The 27,885-nt window shown below is 44.6% G+C and overlaps 1 protein-coding gene across 1 annotated transcript in view; it reads right to left on the bottom strand.

Annotated features, from left to right (window-relative positions):
• Window positions 1-474: 474 nt before the first annotated feature.
• jmjd1cb (jumonji domain containing 1Cb) overlaps window positions 475-27,885 on the bottom strand; it is a 106,233-nt gene continuing 78,822 nt past the window's right edge. The window contains exons 4-31 of the mRNA XM_084342741.1: window positions 24,479-24,584; window positions 24,157-24,281; window positions 23,599-23,742; window positions 23,151-23,192; window positions 20,201-20,471; window positions 19,359-19,913; window positions 18,905-19,250; window positions 17,295-18,270; window positions 16,882-17,079; window positions 15,636-15,808; window positions 14,617-14,776; window positions 11,686-14,197; window positions 10,792-10,993; window positions 8,308-8,522; window positions 8,068-8,220; window positions 7,328-7,417; window positions 6,903-7,027; window positions 6,441-6,672; window positions 5,487-5,707; window positions 5,019-5,366; window positions 4,734-4,902; window positions 4,516-4,606; window positions 4,277-4,407; window positions 3,805-3,927; window positions 3,130-3,269; window positions 2,850-3,026; window positions 2,296-2,427; window positions 475-2,118 (exon numbers count right to left, since the gene is read on the bottom strand). Coding sequence (XP_084198867.1) covers window positions 2,026-2,118; window positions 2,296-2,427; window positions 2,850-3,026; window positions 3,130-3,269; window positions 3,805-3,927; window positions 4,277-4,407; window positions 4,516-4,606; window positions 4,734-4,902; window positions 5,019-5,366; window positions 5,487-5,707; window positions 6,441-6,672; window positions 6,903-7,027; window positions 7,328-7,417; window positions 8,068-8,220; window positions 8,308-8,522; window positions 10,792-10,993; window positions 11,686-14,197; window positions 14,617-14,776; window positions 15,636-15,808; window positions 16,882-17,079; window positions 17,295-18,270; window positions 18,905-19,250; window positions 19,359-19,913; window positions 20,201-20,471; window positions 23,151-23,192; window positions 23,599-23,742; window positions 24,157-24,281; window positions 24,479-24,584 — 8,250 coding nt within the window. The 3' untranslated portion in view covers window positions 475-2,025. The remainder of the gene's footprint in view (window positions 2,119-2,295; window positions 2,428-2,849; window positions 3,027-3,129; window positions 3,270-3,804; window positions 3,928-4,276; window positions 4,408-4,515; window positions 4,607-4,733; window positions 4,903-5,018; window positions 5,367-5,486; window positions 5,708-6,440; window positions 6,673-6,902; window positions 7,028-7,327; window positions 7,418-8,067; window positions 8,221-8,307; window positions 8,523-10,791; window positions 10,994-11,685; window positions 14,198-14,616; window positions 14,777-15,635; window positions 15,809-16,881; window positions 17,080-17,294; window positions 18,271-18,904; window positions 19,251-19,358; window positions 19,914-20,200; window positions 20,472-23,150; window positions 23,193-23,598; window positions 23,743-24,156; window positions 24,282-24,478; window positions 24,585-27,885) is intronic.

The following is a 27,885-nucleotide window of genomic DNA, read 5'->3' as shown; positions in this document are numbered from 1 at the left end:
GCTGGAGAAGTAACGATCAGCTTAAACAACACTAACCTGTAATGACAACACCACCTAGTGGTGAAAATCACACATTACAAGTCACGTAAACCTGTTCAATGCTTAGAATGAGCCCTTTATTTCCTCCCATTTACCTTCAGGATATTGTGAGAGCGTCAGCTGTAATGTTTAAACTGGCCTAAATAAAGTGAGGCAGATAAACTGTCCACAACTACATACTTGTCTTGTGGAATTGACCTGATAATTTATAAGTAATTCAATTACACTGATAGAAAATGAAAGGACAACACACAACCCTGTAAATCCTGTATATCACTACATCTGTGGATTTTCATACTGTGGGTGTGATCTGAGGATTTTTCCATGACTGCATCCATCAGCTATAAAAAGTATTGAGTTAGTTAGCTGTTGATCATAAATCATACAATATACTGAATGAAACTTTTAACAAACTGCATCAAAAACACAACAGCAAATGTTTGATAAATCCATTTTAATGGAAAATGTAAAACCCTTTTGAACTTCAATGTACAAAGCAGGTAACACTTGCACTTTAAAATTTGAAATTGAAGCAAGCCATGTTTTAAAAAAATACCTCAGTGAATGTATATATGTATATATTTACACATTATAGTAAACTTTTTCATTATCTTATCTTTTAACTTCAAAAGTTCACCATAGTAAATCTTAACAAAACAAAAAACAAGACAATTCATTCTTTTCTTAAATAAATTACATCTTTTTTGTAAATGTCTCAATTTTACAGCAAATACTTTTTTTTTCATAAAATGCTGAAGTGTAGAAGCCATTTTGTTCTTTCTTTACATAATACAACTTTACACAGTCTTTACAATAGTTTGGCAGTTCATTTTCAAAAAAATGTATTTATGGCATGAGGACTGTAGAGCATCAACATTTCCCAAAGTTACAGGCATTAGCTGGTGTGTGTGTGCGTGTGTGTGTGTGTGCATGTGAGCGTGTGTGAGTGTTTGTGTGTGTGTGTGTGTGTGTGTCCTCTATCACAGTAGAGCCGTATTACAACTGAAAATCACATAGCAAAAGAAAAAAGAAACTGTACAAGTCACATTTACATTAATGCTTTTTTGTCTCAATAACATCGCATATCATAGAGCTATAAAATAAATACATCTTCACAGAGGAGATAAAACAATGTTCGTATGAAAAAGAAAAGTAAGAACAAAACAGCAACAGACAGAACTAGAAAAAAGGACGAGAACAGACAAATTACAGAAGGAACAACAAATGAGGGAGCGGCCGAGCTCGCTGTCTGCCGACTGAAACTTCTGAGATTTATGTTTTGCATTTTTTTCCCCTCAAATCTTTTTTTTTTTCTCTCGATTTTTTGAACAGCAGAGATGACAGTTTCGATCCTGATGCTGCTTGCTGCTGGTGATGCTGTTGTGATCAGCGAAATCTTCTGTCCAAGACGTTGTGTGGGCTGCTGATACGGACAGGGATTAAACCTCCTCAGCAGATTACATGACTCCATCGTCACTGCTGCTGACATCACACCTCACAGGACAGTCTGAGTCTCCATGGAAACTGCATCTGAACGTGATGCACCATCAGTCACACTAAAGAGTTCAGTTTTGTTTCGTGGAGGCTTGTAGTGCCGTTTCAACTCCAGCATAGTGGCTTTTAGAGGGCTCCCAACCAACATGCTGCCCTCTGTTTCCCAGAATCCCTCTGTCCTCCCTGTGCTCTGACTCTGTGAGACACACAGAGGCATGTGGTTGAGGTTTAATCCCTGTCAGTCCAGAGGCCCTCTGGTCTTGTGTTTGTCTCTTCTTGGCACTGAAGGTTTGGGGTGATGGTGGAGGTGGGCGTGCCTCTCACTGGCCACCTGCATGTGGTACGGGCACAGTTCACACTGTGAGGTCCCCGGGGTCACATGACAACTCTGACCCGACCACCTCTTATGGTCATGGGACACAGTCCTCCATGCGAGGAGATGGGTTTGGGGGGAGAGAGGTGCCGATAGTCGTGGACGAGGCCAAAGGGGTGTCATGACTTTTCTTCCTCATCCTCTTCCTCAGAGCTGCCTCTTTTCAGGGAGTTCACCGCCTCCTTCACACAGTGGAACAGGATGTTCTTGACCTGAGGATGAGAACGAGGAGAAACTTTTAAAAGCTGAACTTATTCCGCAACTGTTTCATCATACATTTGGTTTGCGTTCATTCTACTTGAACAGAAGCTTGTATTTCAGTCCTGAACTGAGAGAGTCCGAGCAGTTTCTTAACTTAATCGAATAAAAAACCCTCTGTGGTCCATCACCTGTAGTTTATCCTCGTAGTTGACCTCCTCTTTATTGGGCCGGAGCTCCTGGGTCAGGTGGAAGGAGTTGGCCACGTGCTCCGGAGACACAAAGTCATTGATGACCTGAACGCAGCTGTGGAGGTTCTGGACCTGAGACACAGAGAAGTGAGAGGACGTGAGGACACGTTAGTGACCTCTGAACTCTGAGGGTCATGTGAGCAGAACAGAAACTTCTTAACAGTTTTAACAACATAACATGGCACATCAACATGTCATGTGAACATTGTGATGTGAAGACAGATTCAAATAAATTAAAAAGAAAACCAAAAAAAAGTGCAGTCGGAAACTCTACATTCAATATGATCTATGAAAACAACAGTAAATGTGATTTGTGACATCTGAAGGAGCAAAAATGTGATTTTAATTTACGTGAAAACTGCTGTGAAGTTCATCTAAATCAAACCGGCAGTGCGTTAGTAGTATCAAGACTTTCTGACTTCTCTACCCTGTCTGTAGCTTACTGCTGAGGTGACCTGTGTGTGTGCGGGTGCATGTGTGAATACTCTACACACCTGGTGCATGGCCCCTGCTGGTATCAGTACAGAGTCTCCCAGGAACTGAACCACTGTCCAGCCCTGAACTCCGTGTTCATCTAGCAGCCGCTGACGCTGCTTCCGACTCAGGTACAGGCCCTGCTCTCTGAACGGGTCCTGGTCCGGCGACACGTCCAATCCCTGCTCCTTACAGAGCTGAGGTGGTGGGTGGGGAGAGGGGGAGGAGGGAGCAGTTAGTTAGTTCAACACGTTTTCATGAGAAGCTGTTGCAGCTCTTCAGTGTCTTCATAGTGCTCACCTTGTGCAGGAACTCTCGGACTTTGTCCATGTCTCTGCTGAGGTAGATGTGCCACAGCGCCCCCGGTGTCTCACTGGAGTCTTTGAGCCTCCTGCGAACTCCCTCATCGAGATCCTCCTCCTCCAAACGCTTCAACACTCCTGCACACACACACACATTATTAATAAGTAATTATATTATTTGTTCAATAGTGGATTGTTTGATTGTTTCCAGTTTATTAAATGAAGTGTTCACTCTTTGGTCTTTCAGTCAGTCAGCAACACACCCGTCTACGAACCGCCATCAAAAATTCTATGCTATTAAGTTTAAAGCAACATGGTGACTAACTATGAATAACTAGACATGGTTAGGAATAAACACCTACTTAAACCTACATTTGATTCTTTGGAAATATCATGGATACATTATTTTAATATTTTCTAACAAGACAAGAGTGAGAAAAAATGATGATGTAGCTGCTATGACATCATGTAGCTAGAACTGGACTGTGTTTTAGCTGCAGTGTGAAAGCAGCTTGTGCATGTTCCTTCCAGCATTAGAGGCTTTGGCTCCTCCAGTCTGGATACAGAGTGTGATGAGGTGTGACTGCCTTCTCCTCCCTTTATTCCTCCCTTCCAACTCTTCATTGTTTTCTTCTTATCTTAAATACTGTAATGGCAGTCCACCCAGTCTCACCAGTTTTGGACAGGACTCCATTGCCTTTGGCAACTCCTACATAGACCAGAACAGAGACAACATCTGAGACTTCCACATGGAGGTTGGCAGTCCCAAAGTCCTGGTCCTGAGACGCAGCTACACCTACAAGGAGACACACAACTGATTCATAAGAAGGACAGAGCGGGATTCTATCACCATGCAACATCTTTAAAAAGAAATACAGTGTGTGGATGAAAGCATTAAAGGTATATAATGCAACAGGAACAAAGCAGTGGTGCAGATCATTTACTCTACTTGATATTAACTGGAGTGTTTGGTGATCATTAGTAACTACTTACACATCCAGGTTAAACACACCCAAGGCATATTTGAAGAGAACAAACTATTAATATCTCATCTTTAATCTCCTTATTCATTTTTATTAGCATTCATGTACAAATAATTAAGGTAAAATTATAAATGCTGTCAGGGTAAATTCATTTCCTCCTACCGTAAGCACAGCACAGTCTGGGCCCCAGATCTGGCCTGACAAAGAAGGATGGCAGGTGGGAGGCCAGGTTGAGGTTTCCCTCTGGATCAGAATACTCTGGCAGGGGCAGGTTCTTCATCAAGTCATCATATCTGCAAAAACACGGCTTTTACATGAGCTCACAATCACTTTTGTATTGTAGGCTGTAAAGCTTGAGATCCAACAGCACAGCGGTAAAGACGTGAAGTGTGTGTGCGTACCTTGAGGGCATGAGGGCCATGAACTCCTCTCCAGACGGCCAGTCCTTCAGTCTGTAGACCATAGCTTCTCCATCCTTGGACTTGGGCCGCTCTGAACAGGTAAGAAGATGCGAGTCAGACTGATTCAATACACTTAATCACTGTTCTCTCAGTGGCTCATGTTGACATCATCTCATCAGTCAAACAAGAACATTGAAACACAGCGAGGATGAACTCACTGGTAAGGTCCTCAAATCCATCCCAGAACTCCTTGATCCCAGAGTTGGTCACCACCTGGTCCTTACAGTTGAGGAGGTCTCCCTGATGGTCTGCAAACTCCTGGTTGAAGGAGTCAGCTTTCCACAGACCGGCATTCAGCCGCTTATGGATCCCTGACACCAACACAGGCTGGACAAACACAAAACCATTCACGTAGCTGTCATCACTGAGGACTTTACCAAGTACAATTAGTACAGTACTGTTGCTATGACAACTGCTGCACTGTGAGTGGGACTGCTGGTTACCTGTCCTTGTTTCCAGCACTCTCTGAACAGCTTCCAGTTGTTCTGGTTGCGGTGATCTTTGAGCCACAGTAACCGTTTGTTGTTCAACCAGAGGTGTGGAATATCTGGATACTGATTGGTTGATTCCTCTGGCACTTCAGCAGTAACAGGCGCTGACTTCTTCCTGTCTGCTTTGGTGTCCTCAGTTACAGCAGGGGCAGGGTTGTTGTTGTTGCCCGGGGTGACAGGCTCTTGCTTGATTGACAGTTTGCTGGCGATGCTCTGGCGGCTGGCGGGAATTTTATTCTCAACAACTGAAGCAATGATGTCATCGAGGATGTTGGGCATGGTCCGTCCACCTTTTGCAGTCTGTAGAAAGAGAGGAGGAAAGAAGACAAACATTACTTCTGAGGCTCAACTGATGAGACCAATAAATTAAATTCCAAACCAATAATGCTGATGACATCATACATGTGTCCATCTGTGTACCTGTGAAGCAGTAGAGTAGACAGGTGCAAAGGCTATCCCTGCATCAGTAGAGCCCAGCTTCAGCTTCCCTGCGGTGGTGGTGAGCAGATCTCTGAGTGTGGAGCCCTGCTCCGTACTGTTCGTCACCAGAGAGGTGGTTTTACACTGCTGCAGGACCTCCAGGCTGTCCCCCTCCTTGTCCTCCTTCACTGCTTTACCCAGCAGCACTGACTCTTTGTTTTCTGTAAGAGAAAGAGAGGGAGAGAGAGGTTACTAACCCCTTCTAGAGGTGAAATATACAAAAGGGAACAGAACAAAGAAACCAGTGCAGTGCCCGTTCAGACTGTGCTTGTACCTGTGTGGCATGTTGTTTGTGCTGCCCTCAGAATTTGACACATTTTTGGGCCAGTATGGGGATGTGACAGGGTCAGGGGTCAGCAACAACGCTTTGCCAATCAGAAGTATTAGTAGTAATAGTTGAGTATTCACCCAGACCATGGTATACATTTACAGATGAGAGTGGTGGAAAGCAGTAACAATAGTTTTATACTATACTACTACTGTAGCTTTACTGCAGTTCATCACAGATCCAGTGGTGGGCGATATTGCATTTCTTTGAGACACACCATTGTCGAAACTGATGTCACTTATGTCAATGAGTGCCTTGGTCCTAACAGAGTCACCAACTGTCAGTTAAACTTTTGTTTTTATGTTCCTGGAGAACTGCTCAACCAAATGATTTCACACTCACACTGCACTTCCTTTTGTCCCAAACAATACACCTGTCACGTGTGAAGTCAATCAGACGAACAGTTCTTGAGATATGTGAAGGACATACATACATACTGTACACAGTGTACATACAGACAGACAGTTCTTGATTTATTTAGATAATTAAAGAAGCACTTATTGAATGATCACAACTGTCCTGGTTTTATTTAACAACATAACTCAATCTAAACTCAATCCTCTCACCTTTCTTTTCCTCCCTGGATTTCTGCTCTGCCAGGTCAGCCAGGAAGTGCAGAGGTGACTGTGACTCTGGTGGGGTGACAGGAGCACTTCCTGCATCGCTGCCTGGACTACTTCCACCACCTCCTCCATTAGTCTCCACCTTGGTTCCTACTTGGTTGGAGTTTTGCTGACAGCCCAGCTCAGCTTTGACCAGAGTCAGCTTGTTACTGTGGTTCAGGACATTCTGCAGAACCTGGCAGGGAAGAGTGATGATGGTTAAACATTAACAGACAAGTACGTATTTTACAAACTGGCAGTGGCTTCTTTGTAAGAAAAGTCAGACAGACTTAAACCTTGTGAAAGAGGGAGCAGATTAAAGTGCTCACCCTACATATCCTGTCCTCAGTAAAGGGCTCACATGTATCCATCCAAACATGTACAACTTCACAATTCATTCAATGCTTTATGCTTCAGAAATGGTACCTGTGACACTCCGTTGGTGGCTGGTAGTTTGTTGAGGAGGGTCTGCTTGTTGGAGCAGGGACAGTGGGACTTGATGTTGTGTTTTTCTCTCAGAGAGTGCATGGAGGTCACCAACTCTGTCAGCACTGAAACATCCAACATATGAATTTAAATATTTCAGGAAAAATGTCTGAAGGGAAAATAACAAACAAACCTGGACCTTTATCAAAATGATCCAGTCATCCAACATATATCACAACAAAAAATAAAAAATAAAAGGTGTAAGCAGTTATTATACACCCACCATTGTCACTATCATTGTTTAACCCACATCAGCCAGAAACTCCTCTACTTTATACGTGTTCACGACAAAGCAGCTGAGACATTAATGCAGACATGTTGTAAACCAGAAGATAAAGAGACAGTGTGTATTGTGTATTGTGTACCTGTGCCAGGTATGATCTGTGTTGGCATCAGGTGTTTGTGATCATGAGGTTGGCCTTTCACACACTTCAGCCAGCTGTAGAGTTCTTTATCTGATCACAGAGAGAGAGACACAAGTCAGTTGTTGTATTTATGCACACACACGCGCACACATGCACACGCACACACACTGAACTAGCCTGCAGAGATAACGAGGTTACACAGTTCATTTATTTATTATTCTACAACACAGAATTGGACCATAAATACAAGTTGTCCTTTATTCTGCTCACAGGAAACTGCGCACACACTCAGTCTGCTTGTTCACCGTAATAATCTGTGTAGCGAGCATGTGGCTGTCCAGCAAAAGAGCTTAACATCAACAGTTCCCGTCTGGTATGAATGTCAATTTTGAAGAATTTCTCAGGTCATGTTCAGGTTCAGATTCATGTTTAGGCTTCTAATCTATTTTATTTTCAAACTTTTTTGGGGTCCGATGATGCCTCACTTTCACCTGTATTGCCAGAACCACAAACCATGGAACCAAACCAAGCCAGAAAACTTAAATAAAGGGTGGGTGAGTACAAGCTGACATTTCAGATGTGCTGTATGGCCTTTAAATTGTATTTAATCCATGTGCGACTAGTAGCAGCCAGTTCTGTGGCTTGAGATACGAGCTACTTCTGTGGTACAAGTACATGCAAGACTCCCTGTACAGTCGGCTCGCCTGGCCTCTAACTGTCACAACATAAACACAACTGACCTTTGGAGCTGCGTCTCTCCTTGGCCTTGTAGCAGTCCAGGCACACAACGAAGCCACATTTCTGACAGACCCAGTGGATGTTGAAGAGTGTTGCCTCACAGGCGTCACACATTTCCCTCACCCCCCTCACTGCTCTCTTCCACGCCAGCTTGGCTGAAACACACACGAAATGGCTTCATCTTAGAAACATAGTTAAGATTCCTTTAATCAAAATGTTGGCCATTTTAAAAGACACCTTACCATCCTTCTTGACCCAGGTGGCCGCAGTATTCTCAGTCAGAACCATCTGACAGAACTTGTCTCCTATGAAGCTGAGGATGTATTTGGCTGTGGTTGGATCCAGGTGGCTCTCCTCCAACCCTCCAGGGATCCACAGTGACAGGGCTTCATCATCAAACTGGTCTGGATTGGAGAAGCCATCCATACGGATGACTCCATTTTTACTGTAGGAAAGCCTGGATGGGAGGAAACATGTTACTTTACACTTGTGCAGTAGAGGTAACAATAGTAGATACATACTTGTAAGATACACATGACTATGCTGTGTCTGAAGACTGGGACTTAAAGTGTAAACCACAGACCAGGGATGTGCAGAAGATTTCCCTTGGAGGGCCAAAACTGAAACTTAGTGGGGGGTTGTGGTTCAAAAGCAGGCACCTCATGTATTGTAATGTAGTGTAAAGATGTTGATGAAGGTTCTCAGTCATCCAGGTCATGGTACCTCTAAGTGCTGTATCGTAGTTAATTGGACTTGACTCAGAGGTTACTTACTCTGTAAGGGTGTCCTTACAGAGTCGTTAAGGACATGTGTCCTTAACGACTCAAAGGAATGATTTGTCTCCTTCAGATGTAAGTGGACAGCAGAGTCTTGACCTGAGGAGTTGGTCCTCCTGTGTTGTGCCATTTGTTTATATAGAGGTTGTTTTGTTTCTCCAATGTACAAATCTGTGCTGTGCTGTAGTGTAAAGATGCTAAATGGCACGAGGATTCAGTTCCCTGAATTAACTGATTTCCTGCACAAAACAGTGTCACTCTGTTTGCTGCTGTGCTCAGTTTATGAAAAATCATTAATTTTTCCTATATCCTATATATAGATCCTATGTATGCTATATATACATCCTATGTATCCTATATAATCAAAAGTCATTTTACCTCAAAAATAATATAACATCATAAACAATATACACTTTAATAAATGTCTTTCTTTGTTTTGATTGAGTCAGTGAGCCGGTCTATGTCATGGCTGCTATAGACTATATAAAACATGCACATAATCTCCATGAAATCACCCATAGATTTCTGGTAAAGCTCAGTGTGGCGGCTCCAGCTGTCGCCATATTGGCAATGGCTGACTGCCTAACTCCCAGCTAATCCAAAAATGGGCAAAGAGCTAGCTAGCGGCTAACTGTCAAAGTGGCCACATACTTTATTATAGATCATTTTAAGCCTTAATACAATTTAAATGGGTGAGTTGTATAAAAAAAGTCACTATAAAGCTGGTATGAGCAGTGAAATTGGATATAGAAATGAAAACCAGGCTGTAAACACGTATTTGGCGATTGACTCACTCTTGGAGCCAGCCTCAAGTGGCTGTTCGAGAGATTGCAGTTTTTAGCACTTAGCACAAGGCTGCTGGTTGGGTGATGAGTAGGGACAGACGCGTTCATACTTCAAGCGTACCCTCTTTGCATTTTAAAATCTGGCAGCCATTGAAAGTCACAAAAAGCGTGAAACACAAAGGTTTCAGTCGTTACTCCTGCTGCTCGCTCAAAGACAACTTATAAATACAAGCATCCTTTTCATCCTGGTGTATCTGTACATTTCAAATAACAATACCTAAAGTACCCCTATGGTAAACTGATTCATGTATGTATAGAATATTAGAATCAGTAAACCTCATCATGTCAAGAGACAGAATAAAAGGATAGTTTTCTACATTAGCCATCTCTCTGTACAACTACAGTGTCCTTAAACAACCTAGTCAGCTCAGTCACCTGGGTCAGACAGAGAGGAGGTGAGAGGAGGTGAGTGAGAGGAAGCATTAGAAGTGGAGATGCAGGGCAGGGGAGGGAGGGGAGGGGAGGGGAGACAGAGAGAGATTGCAGCAGCAGCAGCAGATCTGCAGTGAGTCAATAAGGAAAAGATTATAGAGTAGAAAATCCTCTTTGGCAGATTTACTCTGTTAGACCCCAGACTGCAGCTGCTGCTGCAGCTTATCCAACTCAAGTAAGTGTCTGTGAGTGAGTGAGTGAGTGAGTGAGTGAGTGAGTGTTCAATGTGCAGTAACAGTAAATGTGCATGTCTGAGAGAGAGAGAAACACAGTACATACTGTCCTGCACAAGCCATAAGATGAATAATTTACTCTATGTATTGTAACTAGGACAGCATGTCCCTCTCTCCTGTCCTCCTCTTATCTGTGCCATTGTGTTTCCACATGCAGCCTTTAAAACAGCAGCTCCAACACCTGCTCTCTTTACAGAAAACTGTAGTTAAGGTAAATGTATGACAATGCATCATGGAGCAGTGGTTAGTCCTTAAAGACAAAGGAGGGAGCGAAGCATCCAGAAACGTGTCTGAGGAGGATTTGTGTAGTGTCTCAGGATGCCACAGGATCGCTCACAGTCCGTTACATTAAAGTAAATTAGAGGAAACCATTAGAATTAAATCAAATATCAGACAAACATAAAGGAAAGGAATCCAATGTAAAGTCGCGCAAGTCTTACCGTCTGAAGTAGTAGAAGCGACAGAAGACGGGGGAGTGTGCCGGCTCCTCGCCCTTCTTGCTGCGTATCACCCTGCACTCCCGACACTTCTGCAGGTTGGGTCCGATTTCTGAACAAGAGTCATCCTGCAGAAAAGACTCCCCTGTCTGCTTCAGCTTCTTCACCTTCCTCCAGTCCTTCAGGACGGAGCGGGGGATCCCATCTGAGAAGAGTGACATTATTAAAGCATTAACAGTACCTCCTTTTATTAAAAACTTTGACATTCCAACAGTTTGGCTTTCATCCTATCTGTCAGGCTTTCACTGCTCTCCTGCACTGATTTCATGGAGCTACATTGTAAATGTGTTCGGTAGCTGTAGTTACTTTAACTGTGGCCTTTAACCAAGAGGTCTCAATAATGAAAGTGGTTCCTTCAACATCAATCTATTGCTTCAAAAGGATCAGGGTGATAAACCAACCAAACAACTACTAACATCTGATGATTGGGTGACATGTTCCTTCATCACCAGAGACACACAGCCGCTAGTTGATTACCTACAGGACGTTTTTCTCACTTTCTTTAACAGAGGGTGTCTCAGGGACTAATGCATGATATTCATATTGCATATTGACAAAAGCTAAATTTCCTCCTGTTTGAGTAACGTTTGACCAGTGACCAGCTGTTTGAGGAAATACTGAGCCTTTTGTTAAAATCAAACGTTTTATGTCTGCAGTAGGAACCAACAGAGGACAGTAGGGAGGAGATGGACTAATCCATTGTTGGAGTCTTAACAGAACCAGAACAATACAATAAGAGGAGTAGACAATATTTCTAGCCTCATCCTTTAAATCTTGGTGCCTGGGGAAAAAGAAAAGGTTGTCAGTTCAACAGTAAATGTCCACAGTGAGACTTACTGCTGCTGGCCAGTTTGAGTTTGGTCTTCTCTCGGGCTGATCTGAAGATGCCGTTGGGTTTCACGTCATCTTCCTCCTTTTCATTGTCTCCTTTCTTCTTGGCCATATCATTCTGTTTCTTCTTGTAGGTTGGTTTGGGCTGACGCTTGGCTCGGCCCTCCATCTTGCTCTCACTGGCATCGGAGTCATCTCCGCCGCTCTCTGAACCGGACTCGTACTGCCGTTTGTTCCCTCGCCTTGATGAAGGAGCTGCTTTCCTCTCCTCCCCTCCTCCTGCTGCACCTCCCACCTTCTCCTCCGGCTGCCTCTCTCTCTCGATTTTGCTTCCACTGTCTTTGCTCATTTCCACCTCACTGGAGGTAGAGGCGCTGAGATTGACTGTACAGGGTTTGATCATTTCTGACATGGCGGTGGTGTTGCTTGTGCTTGTGGTGGTGCTGGGCAGTTTCTCTGGTTTAGTACTGGTGGAGCTTGTAGTAGCAGTAGTATTCTTGTCTTCCTCTGAGTGCCGGGTCAACCAGGCTTTCTTCAGCTTGTGGTAGTTACTGGGCTGCCCGCTGCTTGTTGAGGCAGATCCCGAGGTATGGCCATTAGGCAAGGGGCTGGACTTCCCTGGTGTTGTGCTCCCGCTTGCTGGGGTGCTGCTACTGCTGTCGGCTGAGGATGAAGAGGCTTGGCTGAAGGGGGGTGGAGGGGGCGAGCTGTGAATGGGAGTCCTTTCAACTAAATCCAAAGGTAGGGAGGAGTTTACAGTTGTGATGGATGTGGGAGCAGTGGAGAAGCTTTTGGATTGGGCTGCAGCCAAGGCAGCTTTGTGCTTCTTAAGGTGGACAAAGGAGGAGGAGTAAGGCTGACAGGAGCCAGACATGGAGCTAGGTGTTGGGGTGAGGCTCGGACTGGGCTGGGGTGTCCCTGCTGGACTAGGGGGAGGCAGAGACCCCCCTGGAGATGTGGTGCGTGAGCCGAACCCCTCCTGGTGCTCTCCTGGCCCCGAGTGGCTCAGCACCCAGCTACCAATACCAGTTTTATGGGCTGAGCTCTCTCCCCGTGCTGACACTGAGTAGCCCAGCTCAGGGATGGATGGCCCACTGCTAATTTGTATGCCAAAAGCTGATGCAGCTGAAACGGCAGTCCTGCAAACAGAGTTAATGATACTGGCTCCCATAGTTCCCTGCATGCCACGCATAGAAGTCTTTTTATACTGGACACACATGTCATCCAGGTTGGAGTTGGGCTGGATAACCCTGCCAGCTCCAGGTTCTCTAACACTCTCCCCTAGTCTGGGACATTCCCCCTGAAGCTTGGTTGGGTAGAACCTCCCCTGGGGGAACTCCTTATGGATCATAGCACCAGATTTGTTAGCACCAACAGAACTGTCGTACTTAATAGATGTCGATGGACGCACAATGACTGATGCCATTGCGGCTTGGGGCTTGCCCCTTGACAGTCCTTTCTCTCCAGAGAATGAGCCTCCTCTTTCTTGAATGATCTCTCCACCTCTCCACCCATCTGTAGATGAAGTCATAATCTCCCCACTGATGGCTGAGGCCACAGAGGTGACAACGGCAGTGTTTCCATGACCTTTGACGTCCCTGAGTTCAGGCAGCAGCGTGGGGGGCTTCTGCTGCTCCGCTAACGTTTTGTTACCAGCTGCTGCTAAGCTAACTGGCTGGATGGGTGTGAGGGTTGGTGGAGACAGACGTCCACCATAACCGGCTCTCTCCCTCTCTCGTTCTCTTTCCTTCTCCCGCTCTGCAGCCTCTTTGCGTTCCAGCGCATGCTGTGTGGGTGGATGGAAGACAGGTGCTCGGTGGAGAGATGGCATTGCCCTGAGCTGGTGTTGCTGCTGCTGCTGTTGGTGGTGGTGATGGTGATGATGGTGGTTGGGGGCTGAGGAGAAAGAGGAAGATGTAGAGGAGGAGGAAGGAGAAATAGCAGGGCTGCGACGTTCTAGCCGGTCAATACCTGCGTGGTGCTGATGTTGCTGTTGGACTAGTGTCACCTGCTGACTGAGCTGCTCAGTGATTTTCCCTGCTAAACCCTCTCCTCCCTCTGGCTGGTGCTTAATGAGGGGAGGGGGCTTGGAGAGGGAGGCTTTGGAGCTGTAGCTGCCCAGGGACAGAGCTCCCTGGCTTGGCACAGCGGCCCCGACGCTGGCCACAACCCCTGGAGCTCCTGCGGACAGTTTCTCATAGTAGGAACTGAGCTCCTTGGAGGGGTAAAGTCTCGGAGGCTCATTCACCACACTGTTGGACAGTGTGGTGAAGTAGTTGCTCTTTTCTGACTGGATGACGTGCGGATGGGCATGGCCAGCTTTTGGGCTCGGGGAGGCGAGAGCTGGTATCCTGACAGGGAAGGCTGGATCTCTGCATCTGTCCCTGTCCCTGTCCATCCCCGGGTCACTGGAGCGCTGGATCTTAGCGGTGAAGGGAGCCACCTCGATGCTCTCTTTCAGGATTTGCCGATTCTCCTCTTTGTATTTACTGGCTCGATCTGCTGCCTGAACTGCATCCTGGGAAAGAAAATGCAAACACATCAGGAAAGATTTTCTAAATCTCAGACGGACAGATTACAGAAGTCCTGCTATATAAATTAGATAAACTCAATAAATATGTTTGTAACGCTGTAACACTAAACAATTATAAGACACCCATGAGGCTTTTATTAACATTCAGTCTATAAACTGATAACAAGTTTGTGGTAGGTGTTTATAAATGTTTTTTAATCCAACAATAAACATTGTTTATGATGCTATTGTTCATTTGGGCCTTATTACCTATTAACTTATGCTTATTGCAAGGACCTTAATATAAAGCTTTACATAATAATCACTATAATAATAGTAATGTGGATTATGATAATAATGATAATAATGATAATAATAATGGTAACAACAACAACAACAACAACAGTAATGGTGGAGTAGTGTACCTGTGTGTTTGCCAGGCGGGCCTTGCTGTGGGGGTCCAGGTAGAGGCGGTGTAGGTGGACATCTTTCCCTGTGGGGGTTCGACTCCTGTCCGTCTGCTCCTGCTTCAGCTGGGCCAACGTCAGTGTCCTCATCGAGTCAAAGCCTTTCTTATCCACATCTCTGCACACAGACAAGTCACACATTGCAGAAGTCATTACATGTCACATGGCTTTACCAGATATTTCCACAATCTCACCAAGAAATGGCAGCAAGTTTAAGTTCATGCTTTTCTTGTCGGTCTTTCCTGTTATAGAATTTGATTCTATGAATGTTTGACATCCTATAAAAGCTAATTCTGACATTCAGAAGAATTACAGAAATTCCAAGAGCAGACAGAACCCTACAGAACCGATCACTGCGAATCATTTTCAGTCAAAAATGTTCTAAAATCTCAATCTAAAACACATAAAGATGTCATGAAATAAGGCATCCCTGAAGACCAGAAGTATGTGAGTGATTATTAATGAAAGTAACATTAATTGGTAGCAGACAGGTTGAGGCAGTCTACAGGGTATCATGGTATTTACTGCCTGTTCAGCAGCTCTGAATGAGCATGACATAACTAGGCTAATGAGAGAGACGAGTCATGTGCAACACTTCCTCTGTGATGCTGTGTGTTTGTGTGGTGGAGTATTCAGTGGTGTCTAAATAATGGTCTGTGGTTACATAAGAAACAGCACCGGCTGCTGAATGAACAGCAGTCTGTCTGAACTGCTTTAATACTGGATTAGTGCCACTTCATCTGACTGACCCAGCAGTGCTTGTCTACATCTCAGGGCTAACGTTGCTCTCATTCTGCTCTGTGTGGGTTCTCTCAACAAACATTATCAAGCTTTATAAAGGAAAGGTCCAGCAGTTTAAATGTCAGAAGGATATATTCTGCACCCCTATCTGTCTGTGCTTTCCCACGGATCCTGTGGCTTCTCTGAGGCTGTCCCGATCTAAAAGAACTTCGCATGTTATTGATGTTTCTACTCACTCTTTATGAATGTCCATGCTGGCCTTTGACAGTGGAGGGCTTGTGTGTGTGTGGATCTTGACAGGGGGGCGGTGGGCGTCGGCGCTGGCTGGCCGAACGGGAACATGGCTCAGCAAACCCAGACCGTCACCAGCACTACCAGCAGCCTGGTGCAGCCATGGACTGGCTGTGTTCTGCAAACACAACACGTGCAGAGATAAGACATCAATAAAATAAGTGATCAAACACAGAAAAGGTGACCAATTATATCATAGTGCAAAAAAAAGACTATCACTATCATGTTAAAGGTTTTCAGATTGAAATTCACATGGAAGTTTATTCAGAGGCACCAGACACCACAGTAAAACTCTTTTATGCATAAACTTAATGGCCAAAGAAGCTGAATCTGTTTCTTTACAAATCCCAGTTTCAGTTATTAATACAGTGTCTATGGACCAACCCCAGTGTGGTGTCATCATCAAGTTTTCTGACTGTTGCTGAACGCTGACTAAGCACTGAAGCTTGGTGCAATAACTGCAGCTCCCTGCACAAAAGGTCAGACTGGAGTCTGCTGCACTCGTGATGGCAATGAACCACAATGAACCACACGGCCTGTGTTCATCACTTCCTGTCCCGCCCACTATACTTAGAACAGGGTCGTTTGGGTTCAGCTGAAGATTTTGTTACATCCTGTAAGAGTCAACTGCTACACTACACTGATGATAACAATTAAAAGAAGTTTTTTTTTTGTATTTTTTTTATGAAAACCATCACAAAGAAAGCAGACTACCACACCAAAGTCACTGATCTGAACACCTATGAGTCACTGTGGCGAGATTCTACCAGCAGCTACAAAAAGAAGGTTATAGAATATCTGCAAAAACCTTAACGACTCTGTAAGGACTTTAAAAGCCTGCAGCTCCTTCAGTTAGTGAGAACTGAAGAAGCCTCTTGGATGAGAGGTGAAACGTCTTTAAGAAACTGAACAAGTCCAGTTGCCTACGATACAGCACTTAGAATCACATAGAAAATGTCAGAAATCATAACAAGATCATCACATTTATTTATTTTATATATTACAGGTTTAAAAGCCCAGATTTATCCGATTTTCATATCAGGTTCTTATCCTCATTCCTTCTCTACTTCTTCTCCCTGCCTGCCAAACCTCCTTTCTCCATCCATCCTCTCTTGTTTCAAAACAAACAGGTAGCTAACTTTCACATTCTTCCACAGCACACACAGATAAAGGCCAAATGTTGACACCTACCCTCCTGAGAGAGGCCTCTGAATTCACGGTGACAGGATTTTCAGGGTGGACCCACTTAGCTGTGGGGGGCAGGTTGAGCCCTGGGGGGTAGGAGGTTGGTGTTCCATTGGGGTACTGCCAGAGGATGGGGTATAGACCCAGCCCTGCTGCCCCGCTGTGAGCCTGGGCCAGTAGAGAGGGTGGAGGGTGGCCCTGACTCTGAAAATAGAGAAACATTTTTAGTTTATTTTATTCTTGAGAGAATGGTTTAAATATGTTCAGCTTCAAACTTCCATATCCTCATTGGATCAATCTGGAGAGGAGGGAACATTTCTCTTCATTAGCCCTTCCCCCACTTCAACGCCCAGAGCTTGGTGTTACACAGCAGTCTTTGCTAATGCGACTAAATAGTGTGAATGCATCTGGAGTCCTACCTGTAAGAACTGCTGCTGGTGGGTGGCTGCTGGATGAGGCAGAGCAAGGTGGCCCAACCCTCCAGGGGAGTCGAGCCGAGGGTGGCCCCCCAGGAGAGATGCTGCAGGAGGAGGCATGGCTGAGAGCACCCCGGGGGGTAAAAGGTGTGGGTGAGGTAGGGCAGAGGTGTGAGGAGGGGCGAGGAGGTGTGAGGTGGGGTGGGGGTGGGATGCAGGGGTGAGGCAGGGGGAGTGAGGAGAGGGTGAGTGGAGGGTGTGCAGGTGGGGATGGAGATAGGCTGCCACATGGTTGGAGGGAACAGTGGCAGAGGCAGAGTTCTCTGCGTCTGAGCGGACCAGCGCCGGGTCTCTGTAAACAGTGAAGGTCTCGTTCTTATCGATGATCAGAGGGCTCTTGGTGCTGCTGCTGCTCGTACTGACTCCAAGAGACTCGGAGCGCGCTGGCACCGGCTTGAAACCAGACCGCAGAGGCTCTACTAATTCTGCTTTAGCAGACAAACGGCCTGTCGGAGGTGGAGAGGTATCAGAGTACCTCGGTATTTTATGTTTAGAGACCTCTGGAGAGGTGGTGGGTTTAGGTTTGGAGATGTCCAGCAGGCCCGTGTGGGGCTTAGCTTTGTGAAGGTCAGCTGGGTTTGCGTTGGGATAGGGGTGGCATTGAGAGTTATTGGGATGCTGGACTTTCTGTTTGAGGGGGTCGAGCTGAGCCAAGTTGGGGCTCATTTTGGATTTGGCAAGGTCAGGGGAGAGGACTGTATTCATCTTGTGGGGGGGCAGATGCTGCTGTGGTTGTTTTCTCGTCTCCTCGGACAGAGACGGGCTCTTAATGCCGGGGTGGATGGATGTGTAGTGTTGCTGTTGTGTGTGCTGCTGCTGCTGATGATGATGCTGCTGTTGATGATGATGAAGATGATGAGGAAGGACAGATTTCTCCTTCTCCACCAGGTCCACATTTTCAGCCACCGATGACACAGGCCTGGGGAAAAAAAAGGATTTTACTTGTGTTTGGACAAAATGATTGATACAGTCTACTTTATAAATCGACCACTCACACACACACACACACACACACACACTCATTCACTGGTGGCAGAGGCTACCATGCAGCCTGCTCATCAGGAGCAATAAACAGCCGCTTACATGTTCTCTCATCGCTGCAGTAATACTGATTTTCTTCAGCAGACTTTTTAAGCTGCTATAGAAATGAAATTCAGCTCTGTACTATTCAGCTTTCCTAACATGGACACAGGTAGTGGGACACTCGGAGTGCTGCACTGACACCAATACTACATTGAATTTGGATGAATTTTCACTATTAACAAAAGAGTGGAAAGCAAAATAAAGGCCAGCAGAAAAAAGGAAGAATTAGCTACACATCATCAACGTCGTCAACGTCCTCAACATGTCCACTCGCATCATGTTCTCCAGACAATGACCTTCTCTATTCTCACCTGGGCTAAATCGAACACTATCAAATCTGGAGATCTTTTGGGGACCCGATCTAATAATTCCATCTGCCATCCTGCCATCATACTGGGGACATGAGCTGTAACATTCGCAAACTGAACTTAAGAAATACACAAACAAAGTTTGAAGCCTTCTGTTCTCACCTGATGACCTCAGAAGGAGCAAACTCTATCTTGCTGCCTAAGCTCCTGGCTAATGTCAGACCACCTCCTATAATGGCCTGCTGCTGCTGCATGGGAGGTTCAATATCCGTCCTCCGGCCTCCTTCTGACGGAGAGGGAGATGGAGGCACAGGAGGCGAGGAGACGGGAGAGGGGTTGAGGGGGAGGTAAGGTGAAAGGGACGTGGACTCGGCCTTCTGGGAGGCGAGCAGTGCAGACACCGCCTCTGAACTCTCCTGGTGCACCGTCGCCTGGGCGTCATCTGTGATGTCGATCACACCACCGCCGTGGAGCTGGGACAACGACGGCGTCTGGGATCGAGATGACGCTAAAACGAACATTATACATTATCACACATTGTACTGTACTGTAAGGATACTGAACTCATGGATGATCATCATATATATGACAGATGCCACGCATCAGTGGACTGTACCTTTCACAGTGCTCTTGCTGCTCTCAATAACGCTGCTCTGAACCGTGTCAGACATCAGAGGCGTCTGTTGCCGTGGAGACTGGGTGATCTGTGTTACCGCGACCAACTCCTCCTCCTCCTTCGTTATCATTTTGCCCGTTTCCTTAACCACACCTTTCTTGCTGTCCTCTGCCGCTTGAAGGTCCACCCACGGGGACAGGCGACCAATGAGAGAAGAGGAATCGTTCATTTTGGTGCCCGGCATCAGCGGCTTCTCGTCCTCCTCCTTTTTGGAGACGACACTTGGTTTCACATCACTGCTCCGAGTCTTTAGCTCGTTCTCAGAGTTGGGCTCTGAGGAGGAGGAAGAGGAGGAGGAGGAGGAGGACGAAGACGACGAGGAAGAAGAGGAGCACGAAGAGTGGGCAGTCCGCTTGTTGTGAGGGTTTTCAGAGTCGCTGCTCTCTGACAGGTCAGAGGTCATGTCAGTCTTCAGCCTCTTTAGACCCGCCTTCTTCTCATCTTCCTCGCCCTTCCTGCGTTTGTTCACCGTCTGCTTGGCCTTCGACTTGGAGTCTGGACAAATGAAGAAGAGACAAACAGGTCATTTCTGGATACAGGTTAGAGTATCTATATATAGGGAGGTCAAAATGATAACAGCAGCAGATTAAATCACCTGTAAAATCTGAAGTCACCTCCTGTGAGGCTAAAATTAAACTACTCTGTTTAATTTTAATCTCTGCAAGATGGTGTCTGTACATTCATGAAGGTACGTACTTGGTTACATTCCATCACTACTAACATTGTGTGCTGCCTTCAACATGTGAATACAGACTGTTGGTGTTGATGTTGACTGTCCTCACCTCTCCCTGTGGTCTCCTCTCTCCTGTCTTTGTCCTCCTCCGGAACACTGCTATCTGATCCTTTCCTCCTGGAAGAGCGAGAGCTGCGCTGCTCCCTCTGCTCCCGCCCACTGCCGCCGGGCGAGTTGTGTGTTTGGCTAGCTGGTTGCTGGCTTTGCTGTGACTGGCTCTGCTGCTGGGAGGCCAGCGTCCCCTGGGAACCCTTTGAGTTGGGGCCTGATGAGGTCATGATGGGGCGGGGGCTGTTGGCTTGGGCTCGCGTGTAGTGACTCTGTAAAAATAAAAAAAGCCATACATTAGCTCATACAGTGAAACATACAGATTGACACTATTTTATTTACAGTTACATTAAAAACAACAAGGAGCGAGCTACGCGTTTCAGTAGTGTACCGGCTGCAGCCAGGAGAGAAGCACTGCTGAGCATGGGGCATCTTTATTTATTACTATGAATGTATACAGTCAGTTATCAGTTTATTTAGAATATCTCTGCAGTTTAAAGCAATCCAATGTAACAGTCCTGCCATAGATCCTTTCCTTTACAATCTTAGTTCGACTGATGTTCCACTGGACTTTAAAATACGCTAAGTTGCTCGGTTCTCTGTTGACAGCTCTGCAGTCAACAGTAAAGTTTACATCGAGACTGTTGATTAGTTTTGGAGGATGTGGTTTGTGCTGCTGCTGACTGTGATCAAGTTACTGAGGTCAGATAAATGAACAAAGTGTAAATACTGACCAATTCTTCTGCAGAAATACAAATAAATAAATACATACTTCTACACAAACACAAGATACTGACAGAAACAAATAAACACACAAACCTCACCTGGATTTCAATAGCACAGTCAGAAAGAATAACAACAGTAACATGTTTTTCATTGTCTTGACTCTTGTCTTGCACATTGGACTGAAAATGGGAACTTTAAGGTTGTTTGAAGGCGTGGCAATTTTATTTTATTCACCCAAAACCTTTAAGTTAAATCGGTAAAGAATTTACCATTTTGGTTACAGTTTAATTTCCAGTCCAATGTGCAGCTGTACAGAGACAACACAACAAAAAATGCGTGACTGTCCAACACTTGACAAGATTTTACTGCACAGTGACCATTTGTAAATTGTCAATCTATATATGTCTGAAACATCTGCCTGAGTCTCTGTACTTTGACAAATCAGCTTGGAAGTATAAATCTTGACCTAGTCACCCACAGCAGTATATTTTAGGTGTGAAGTTGTTCTGCTTATAACATGTGAAAGTAGAATAAAGTATCAGTAATCAAGAGCATTATGCTGATGCTTCACATGTTAGGCCTGTCTACTCGTCACCCCCCTGGCTGACAGAAGGACGATGAGCCACTCTGTTGTATTGCTGGCCTGTTTTGACCCCGTCTAGGACATGCCAATCATTTTCAAACATGCTGAATGGTTTGGAAGCCACCTTGTAGGGTGAACTGCGACTTTGGCCAGATGGAGTAAACAGTGGGGGAAACAGTGTCTAGTGAGACAGTTGAATATCATGGGCAGTTCCAACGAGCCCAGAGAGTCTGGTACAGTGACATCAGTTCCTCATCAGCCCGGTCCAATCAGTCATTTGTGAAAGGCAGAGCAGCACTTTGTCTCTTTGTAAACCTAACCTGTCACACTGAGCCTGATGCTGTCACACTGAGCCTGATGCTGTCACACTGAGCCTGATCCTGCACCAGGCTATTGAAGGAGATGGATACAGCGATGTGTTGTTTGTGCCAACCCACAAACATAAATGGCAACTTCAACTAACAGCAACAATCAGACAGCACAGAGGTCACTGTTGCTCAGAATTACAGATTGGACCTGATATTATGGGCTGGAGTTAAAGAGCAGCTCCACGCTACACAAAGCACTGCTGCCCTGACCTCTATGGGCTGATTCACTACTGTCAACACCCATCATCACAGCTGGGAGTGGTGTGGTGTGGTGGGAGTCCTGGTGACCACACCACTCTGTGATGTAGCATTTCTTACACTGTGAACTGTTGGACTGCACAGTGTGTGGCAGAGACAGTAACCACTAGATGGCAGTGCAGGCAGAATCTCTGGTCTGAGTGAAGTCTGATTTTTAATTGGTCAATCTTTACTCTTTGTTTAAATGTGTACAAGTGTTCAACTGAGATAATCCATGTCCCCACATGTTTTATATTGACCACAGTAGAAAGTAGTTCTTCTGATACTCTCAATGACAGCTGATCTCCACTAAATCAAACAGACATTTGAACATACAACAGTTCATGTCAAAGTAAAAATACTGTTGGTAAGAGAGGGGAGACGTTGATGACAGTATAAAATGAACACAGTCCACCATGTTCACCAGGTGCTGATCTGATGACCAGAAGATCCCAAAGTATCAAAACAGGAATAGAAATAAAACATTGACTGTGTATTCCAGAAGCACCTGTTCTCTAAATGTTGTTTCCTTTCATAACTCTGGATTTATCACTTCGTCGCTCCTGTGTGGAGACTTCTTGCCAACAACCAGTGAAACTGTGAGGACAGAAGCAATCTGGACCTTGAGGATGTGACAGTTCAGTCAGATAACTTCCTCCAGAGCTGATATACAGTTCAAAGGAGCAAACACACAGAGAGTTTTTTTCCCAGACTGTGAATTTAAAAATACACACTATAGTTTTGTGACACTGTATAAAATTCTTCTCCAAAGTCTTCTTGCAGCTCAAAACTTAAGTTTTAAATCAACAGACTTGTCTTTGAACACTTTACAGCTACAGCACGTCTCACAAACAGCTGGCTGGGAGGAAATGTTCAGATTTGGGGCATTATTAAGAAAACCAGGTGCCTCTTCTCTCAATTAAGCACTGATCATATCTGTCAGCTGTGACTCTACACTTAAATAGACTTTGCTTTTTTATTTGTTTGTAGTGTAAAGTGTGAGGGGTTTGAGGGTTGTGGTGGGGGGTTGAGGGTACCTGAGTGTTGCCAGTGGTCCCGCCGGGTCTCCCTCCGGTCATCTTTAGTGTGTCAACAGCAAGAAAAATAAAAGAAGAGAAAAATAACAACATGAAATGAATATACAGAGAGTTAGAGAGAGTAGGCCTGTTTAAAAACGTACAGTTTGTTGTTCTTGAGGGCAGCATTTTCAATCTTAAACTTCTTTCTACCCAGAAGCATATTTCATCTACTGCTGTTGACTGTGCAAAAAGCTACATGACATCATGATGTATTTAATTTCACTTCATTTCATTTTTAATGTAACTTTCTTCATGTTTGCATTGTACTTTTATGCATATTTTAATATATAACACAGTTAAATATGTCAGTATGTTTTTAAATGTGTTCATCCTCCTCTTCAGCACCACAGTCCGCTGTTAGAAAGCTCTTAACTATTGTACACATGTGCTGTGTGTGTGTACTCACGTGGGCAGTATTGTTGTTCTGGCTGGATCGAGACCTTCGTCTTGAAGTGATGCCGATGTTTTCTCCTTTCAGCAGGGAGTGGACTACGTCATCCAGAAAGGTCATCTGGATCATAGATGGATCCACGTTCTGAGGCTCTAGCACCTGAACACACACCAAAATCACTTTCTTTCCACATGTGAACTGAGTCTATTTGACCTAATGACCTCCTGGTTTCACAACTGCAGTGTTTCACTTTCACAGCGATAACTTAGTCAACAACAACTCCTGACAACAAGTTTGTTGTCAGCCTCTAAGAGATGTGAATGTAAAGGTAATGTTAGATTTCTTTGTGTTCAGTAGGAGTGAGTACAGGACGGGTGTCAGCTGTAAAACTAAATCTCCCCTCACATTTGCTGAAGGAATATTTTCTGTGCCAACTAGTTTCTAACAAATTCTAATTAATGTCTCTGTGTGTATCCAGCTTGTCATGAATTATACCACTTAATGTTAAGCACACATATGACCTGTACACACACACACATCAAAGAACACTGCATGTATGTACTGTGAGCGTACCTGGTCATTCATAACGACCATGTTTCGACTGAAGAGGTCGTGGTGTGTAATGATGCCAGTGAACCACTGGGTGGCCGAGTCTTGTCTGTACACACGCACGCGGTAGCCATTCAATGAATAGGGACCTGGAAGCAAAGGAAACAGTTAGTGTTATTGTCCCGCTGCTGGAAGGATACAACTTAACGGCAGCGTCCTCGTGTTGAAAGACACAGTAGTAACAGTAATGACATGACAGAGCAGAGCGAGTCAAAAAATCTGTTACCGTGTTAGAATGAATACATTGTAACAATGAATCAATATAAAGAGCTAACAGAAAGCTTACCTTGCATAAAAATTTCCTGCACCTTCTGGTCTTTGAGCCAGCCCTTCACCTCCTCATAGAGCTGATGGTTGTCTCTTAACACTGGGTTCTGACTGTCCACCTCATCCTGAAACACACACACACACACACACAATTCAGTATCAAACACACCGAAACTTCCACAAAAAGTCCGCACTAAGACAGATGCATCTGAAAAAGCTGTGCTCATCTCTGCCGTCACACCATTCTCCTCTTTCAAGTGACAAACAACAAAGTAGTAAATTGCAGCAGTGCGGTTAGTGGTGGCAGGGATACAGCCCGACTCTGCCGAGTCTCAGCTGGTTCAACCTCTGCAATGTTTCCCTCCAGCTCTGCATAAACACACAGTGTGCATTCTTCTTTTGTTTCTGTAGGCATATATCTGTACTGTACTCTTCACAGACAGCTGTACAGATGGTCAGTGAGAGGCTCCACTGGAGCAGCTGGGGTGTTCAGGACCCTCAGAGTTGCTCAGTGGTGGTAATGAGGGAGGGCTAAGACCAAGTTTTCGAGAGAATTACAGACATTGCTATGCTGCTGCTATGTGAACTCGAAGTATCTGTTATGATATTGGAGTATTTTTTTGGTGTGTTGACAAAATGGATGTTATAATGTTATATTAAAGGCCGATCCTGTAAACAGCAGTCCAGTTTCCACACGCATGCTCAGTGAATGCTCATGTGATATGTGTTTTCAGGTGTGTTAGTATGGACAGAGATCATTTCTGAAACGCGGCTAAAATCCTTGTCTGGACAAAGTTGTTTTTAAAACCCTGTTTTTTATAAATACCCGTGTACAGGGGAAAAGGTCTGAGTGATGTTGGTGAAGAGCGGCAGCAGGGTTTCTGTTGTGCAACTGATAGCAATCAATAGTGACATGTCAACATATAAACACAGACAGTGTGAAAAGTCTGTGATTCTGATCCCCGTGACAGCAACAGAGTGATATTCTGCGGTAAATACACAGAAGAAACAGAAGAGCAGACACATGAATAAACACTGAATTGTCTATGCACCACAAAAAAGCCTTACAAACACACATGATTGTGTGTGCGTGTGTGGGGGTGAAGAGGTGAGAGAGGGTGAAAATACTGGAAGAATCTGGAAAGAATAATGAACAGAAACACAAAGATAGACATTTGAATCATCTTCACCACTCAAACACACATTAGCACTAATAAACACAACACTATCAGAAGACAGAATGAGGAAGAGGAAACCAAAGCACCACACTGGGAGCTCACTCAGCTTTCTGTCCTGTGAGTGACTGTATTTGTTTATGTGCACATGATGTTCACTGCATGTGAATCAGAAGAGAAAATATATTTTTCTCTGCCTCTTAGTTCCTATCAGAATAAAATACTGAGCCAAACACCGCCACTGTCCAGTGTTACTGAGTAACAGGGTTCCTACTTCTACTACGACGCAAACAGTAGTGAGACCTCTTCTCTCAGCAGATGAGGTCAGGAGTCTGTCTGCCTTCTAATGAGAGGCTGATACATAGTCGTGGTTGATGACAAAAATACACTTACTCATGCTGGGGCACTTCCCATTACCCAGAGGAAGTCAGTGGTTAGCTCGACTACTTCAGAAAATCTGTACAAAATCTTGACGTGGTAAATTTTTAATGGCTGTCATGGCTTACTGAAAAAAATATTATCACAGCAAACAAAATATCCACCGAGTTCATGAAGATATTAACTTGAAGATATAGACTAAGAATTGAACGCTTACATCTTTTCTCCCTCTGAACAGTTCATGTGGGACAGACATGAACCATACTTGCCAACATGTCTGACTCCTGCAACTCTGCATCATGGGTAAACTGAGATCAGGAGGCTTGGAGCAGATGAGATGAGGTCACAGCTTTCATTTCACCTTCCTTCTCTCTCTCTCTCTCTCTCTCTCTCTCCCTCTGCCTCTCTCTGTCTCGCCCTGCTGCAGTGCTCTACTTTCATAGCCTTGTTCAGCTCTAAATTAAACCAGCATACACACTAAAAATAGCTCACTGGAATGCAGCTCTTCAGAGGTCAGCATAAACGTCTCTCATATATTCTTACAATTTGTTGTTCGGATTCAATCTTTTACCACTGTAGTACCACAGACTCCAGCTTCAACTCATTAAATTCATCCAGTTTATTCGACACACAGGAACAGTTAAAGAGTGTAAACAGCTGTTTGATGTGATTTCAGTGAAGGACATCACCGAAGACTAACCCTGACTTTACCTTTGATACATAAATATGAGGCAGACAGTACATGATAAAAAGTAGAGCTTGACCCATTAATTGGTTGGGGTGATTGATCGGCACCATATGGACATTTTAAAAACAATCGGTACCGGTGGAACTTGGCTCCGATAGTGGCCGATGGCTCAGCAAGTTTTCAGCAAGGTCAGGATCCTATACGACTTTCTGCACACAAGCTCTATGTCCTCTTTTATAATGTCAGCTTCAGCTGGAATAACTGACTGTGAGGGAAAATAATAGCTCAAAATATAAAAATCCCTTTAACCTATTAATTACTTTAGTTCCAGATTTATAAGGCCAATTTATAGGCTGTCGGCTCCAAACTGTCTTAAATATATCGGCAGTAAAATATCCACTATTGGTCAACCTCTAATAGGGACATTTAATATTCAGTTTGTAAATATCTACATCGGTCATACACTCAGTATTCTAACAGCTTATACCAGAATCTTACAGTGTTTGTATTATAGGGTTAAAATTCATTCAGGAGTTAACAGTTAACAACAGTTACCCAGCATGTAAAGACATGAAACCAGCTTTGTTAATAATATGTCCATTAAATCTTTTCCACTACATTAGCCCGGGGTGGCAGACTTATTTTATCATAGAGGAGCATGAAATCCTTCATCTGAAGGAACAGTGCCAACACTGGAGCCGACAGTGATCTGCCTCATACAGCCTCACTTTCCTGCACTGACTATGATTAGCTTTACACCAACAGCACTGTCACTGGAGTCTATTTCTATTTCTACTATCAACAAGCTGTGTATTCTGACCTGTTCCGATACCATACACACAGATACTGTTACCAAGGCAACATGGTCACCACGACCACTGGCTGGTTCATCCTCCTCAGACTGGAGAAAAACACAATATGAGTCCAGTGGCAACAAGTGCAGAATGATGATAACTGACTTGTTGTGGAAGGTTGTGAGCCGTTTACTTCAACCAACCACTGCAGAACATGACAGATATAGCAGCAGTGTGACAGCAGCTCTCTGTGCGGCTCAATGTAATGTCTGACATTAAACAACCACGTTGGAAAACCAATCTGCTTCTGTCATACAGGACAGGACAGGAGTATAAAGACAGCCCTTCCAATAGTAAGTGGGATTTCTTGTGTGTTTTTCAAAGCCAATAC

This window comes from Pagrus pagrus (genome assembly GCF_965226575.1).
Source record: "Pagrus pagrus genome assembly, chromosome: 21".
Classification (NCBI taxonomy): domain Eukaryota; kingdom Metazoa; phylum Chordata; class Actinopteri; order Spariformes; family Sparidae; genus Pagrus; species Pagrus pagrus.
The sequence above is the reverse complement of the archived record's forward strand: the minus strand, read 5'-3'. Positions and strand labels throughout refer to the sequence as shown.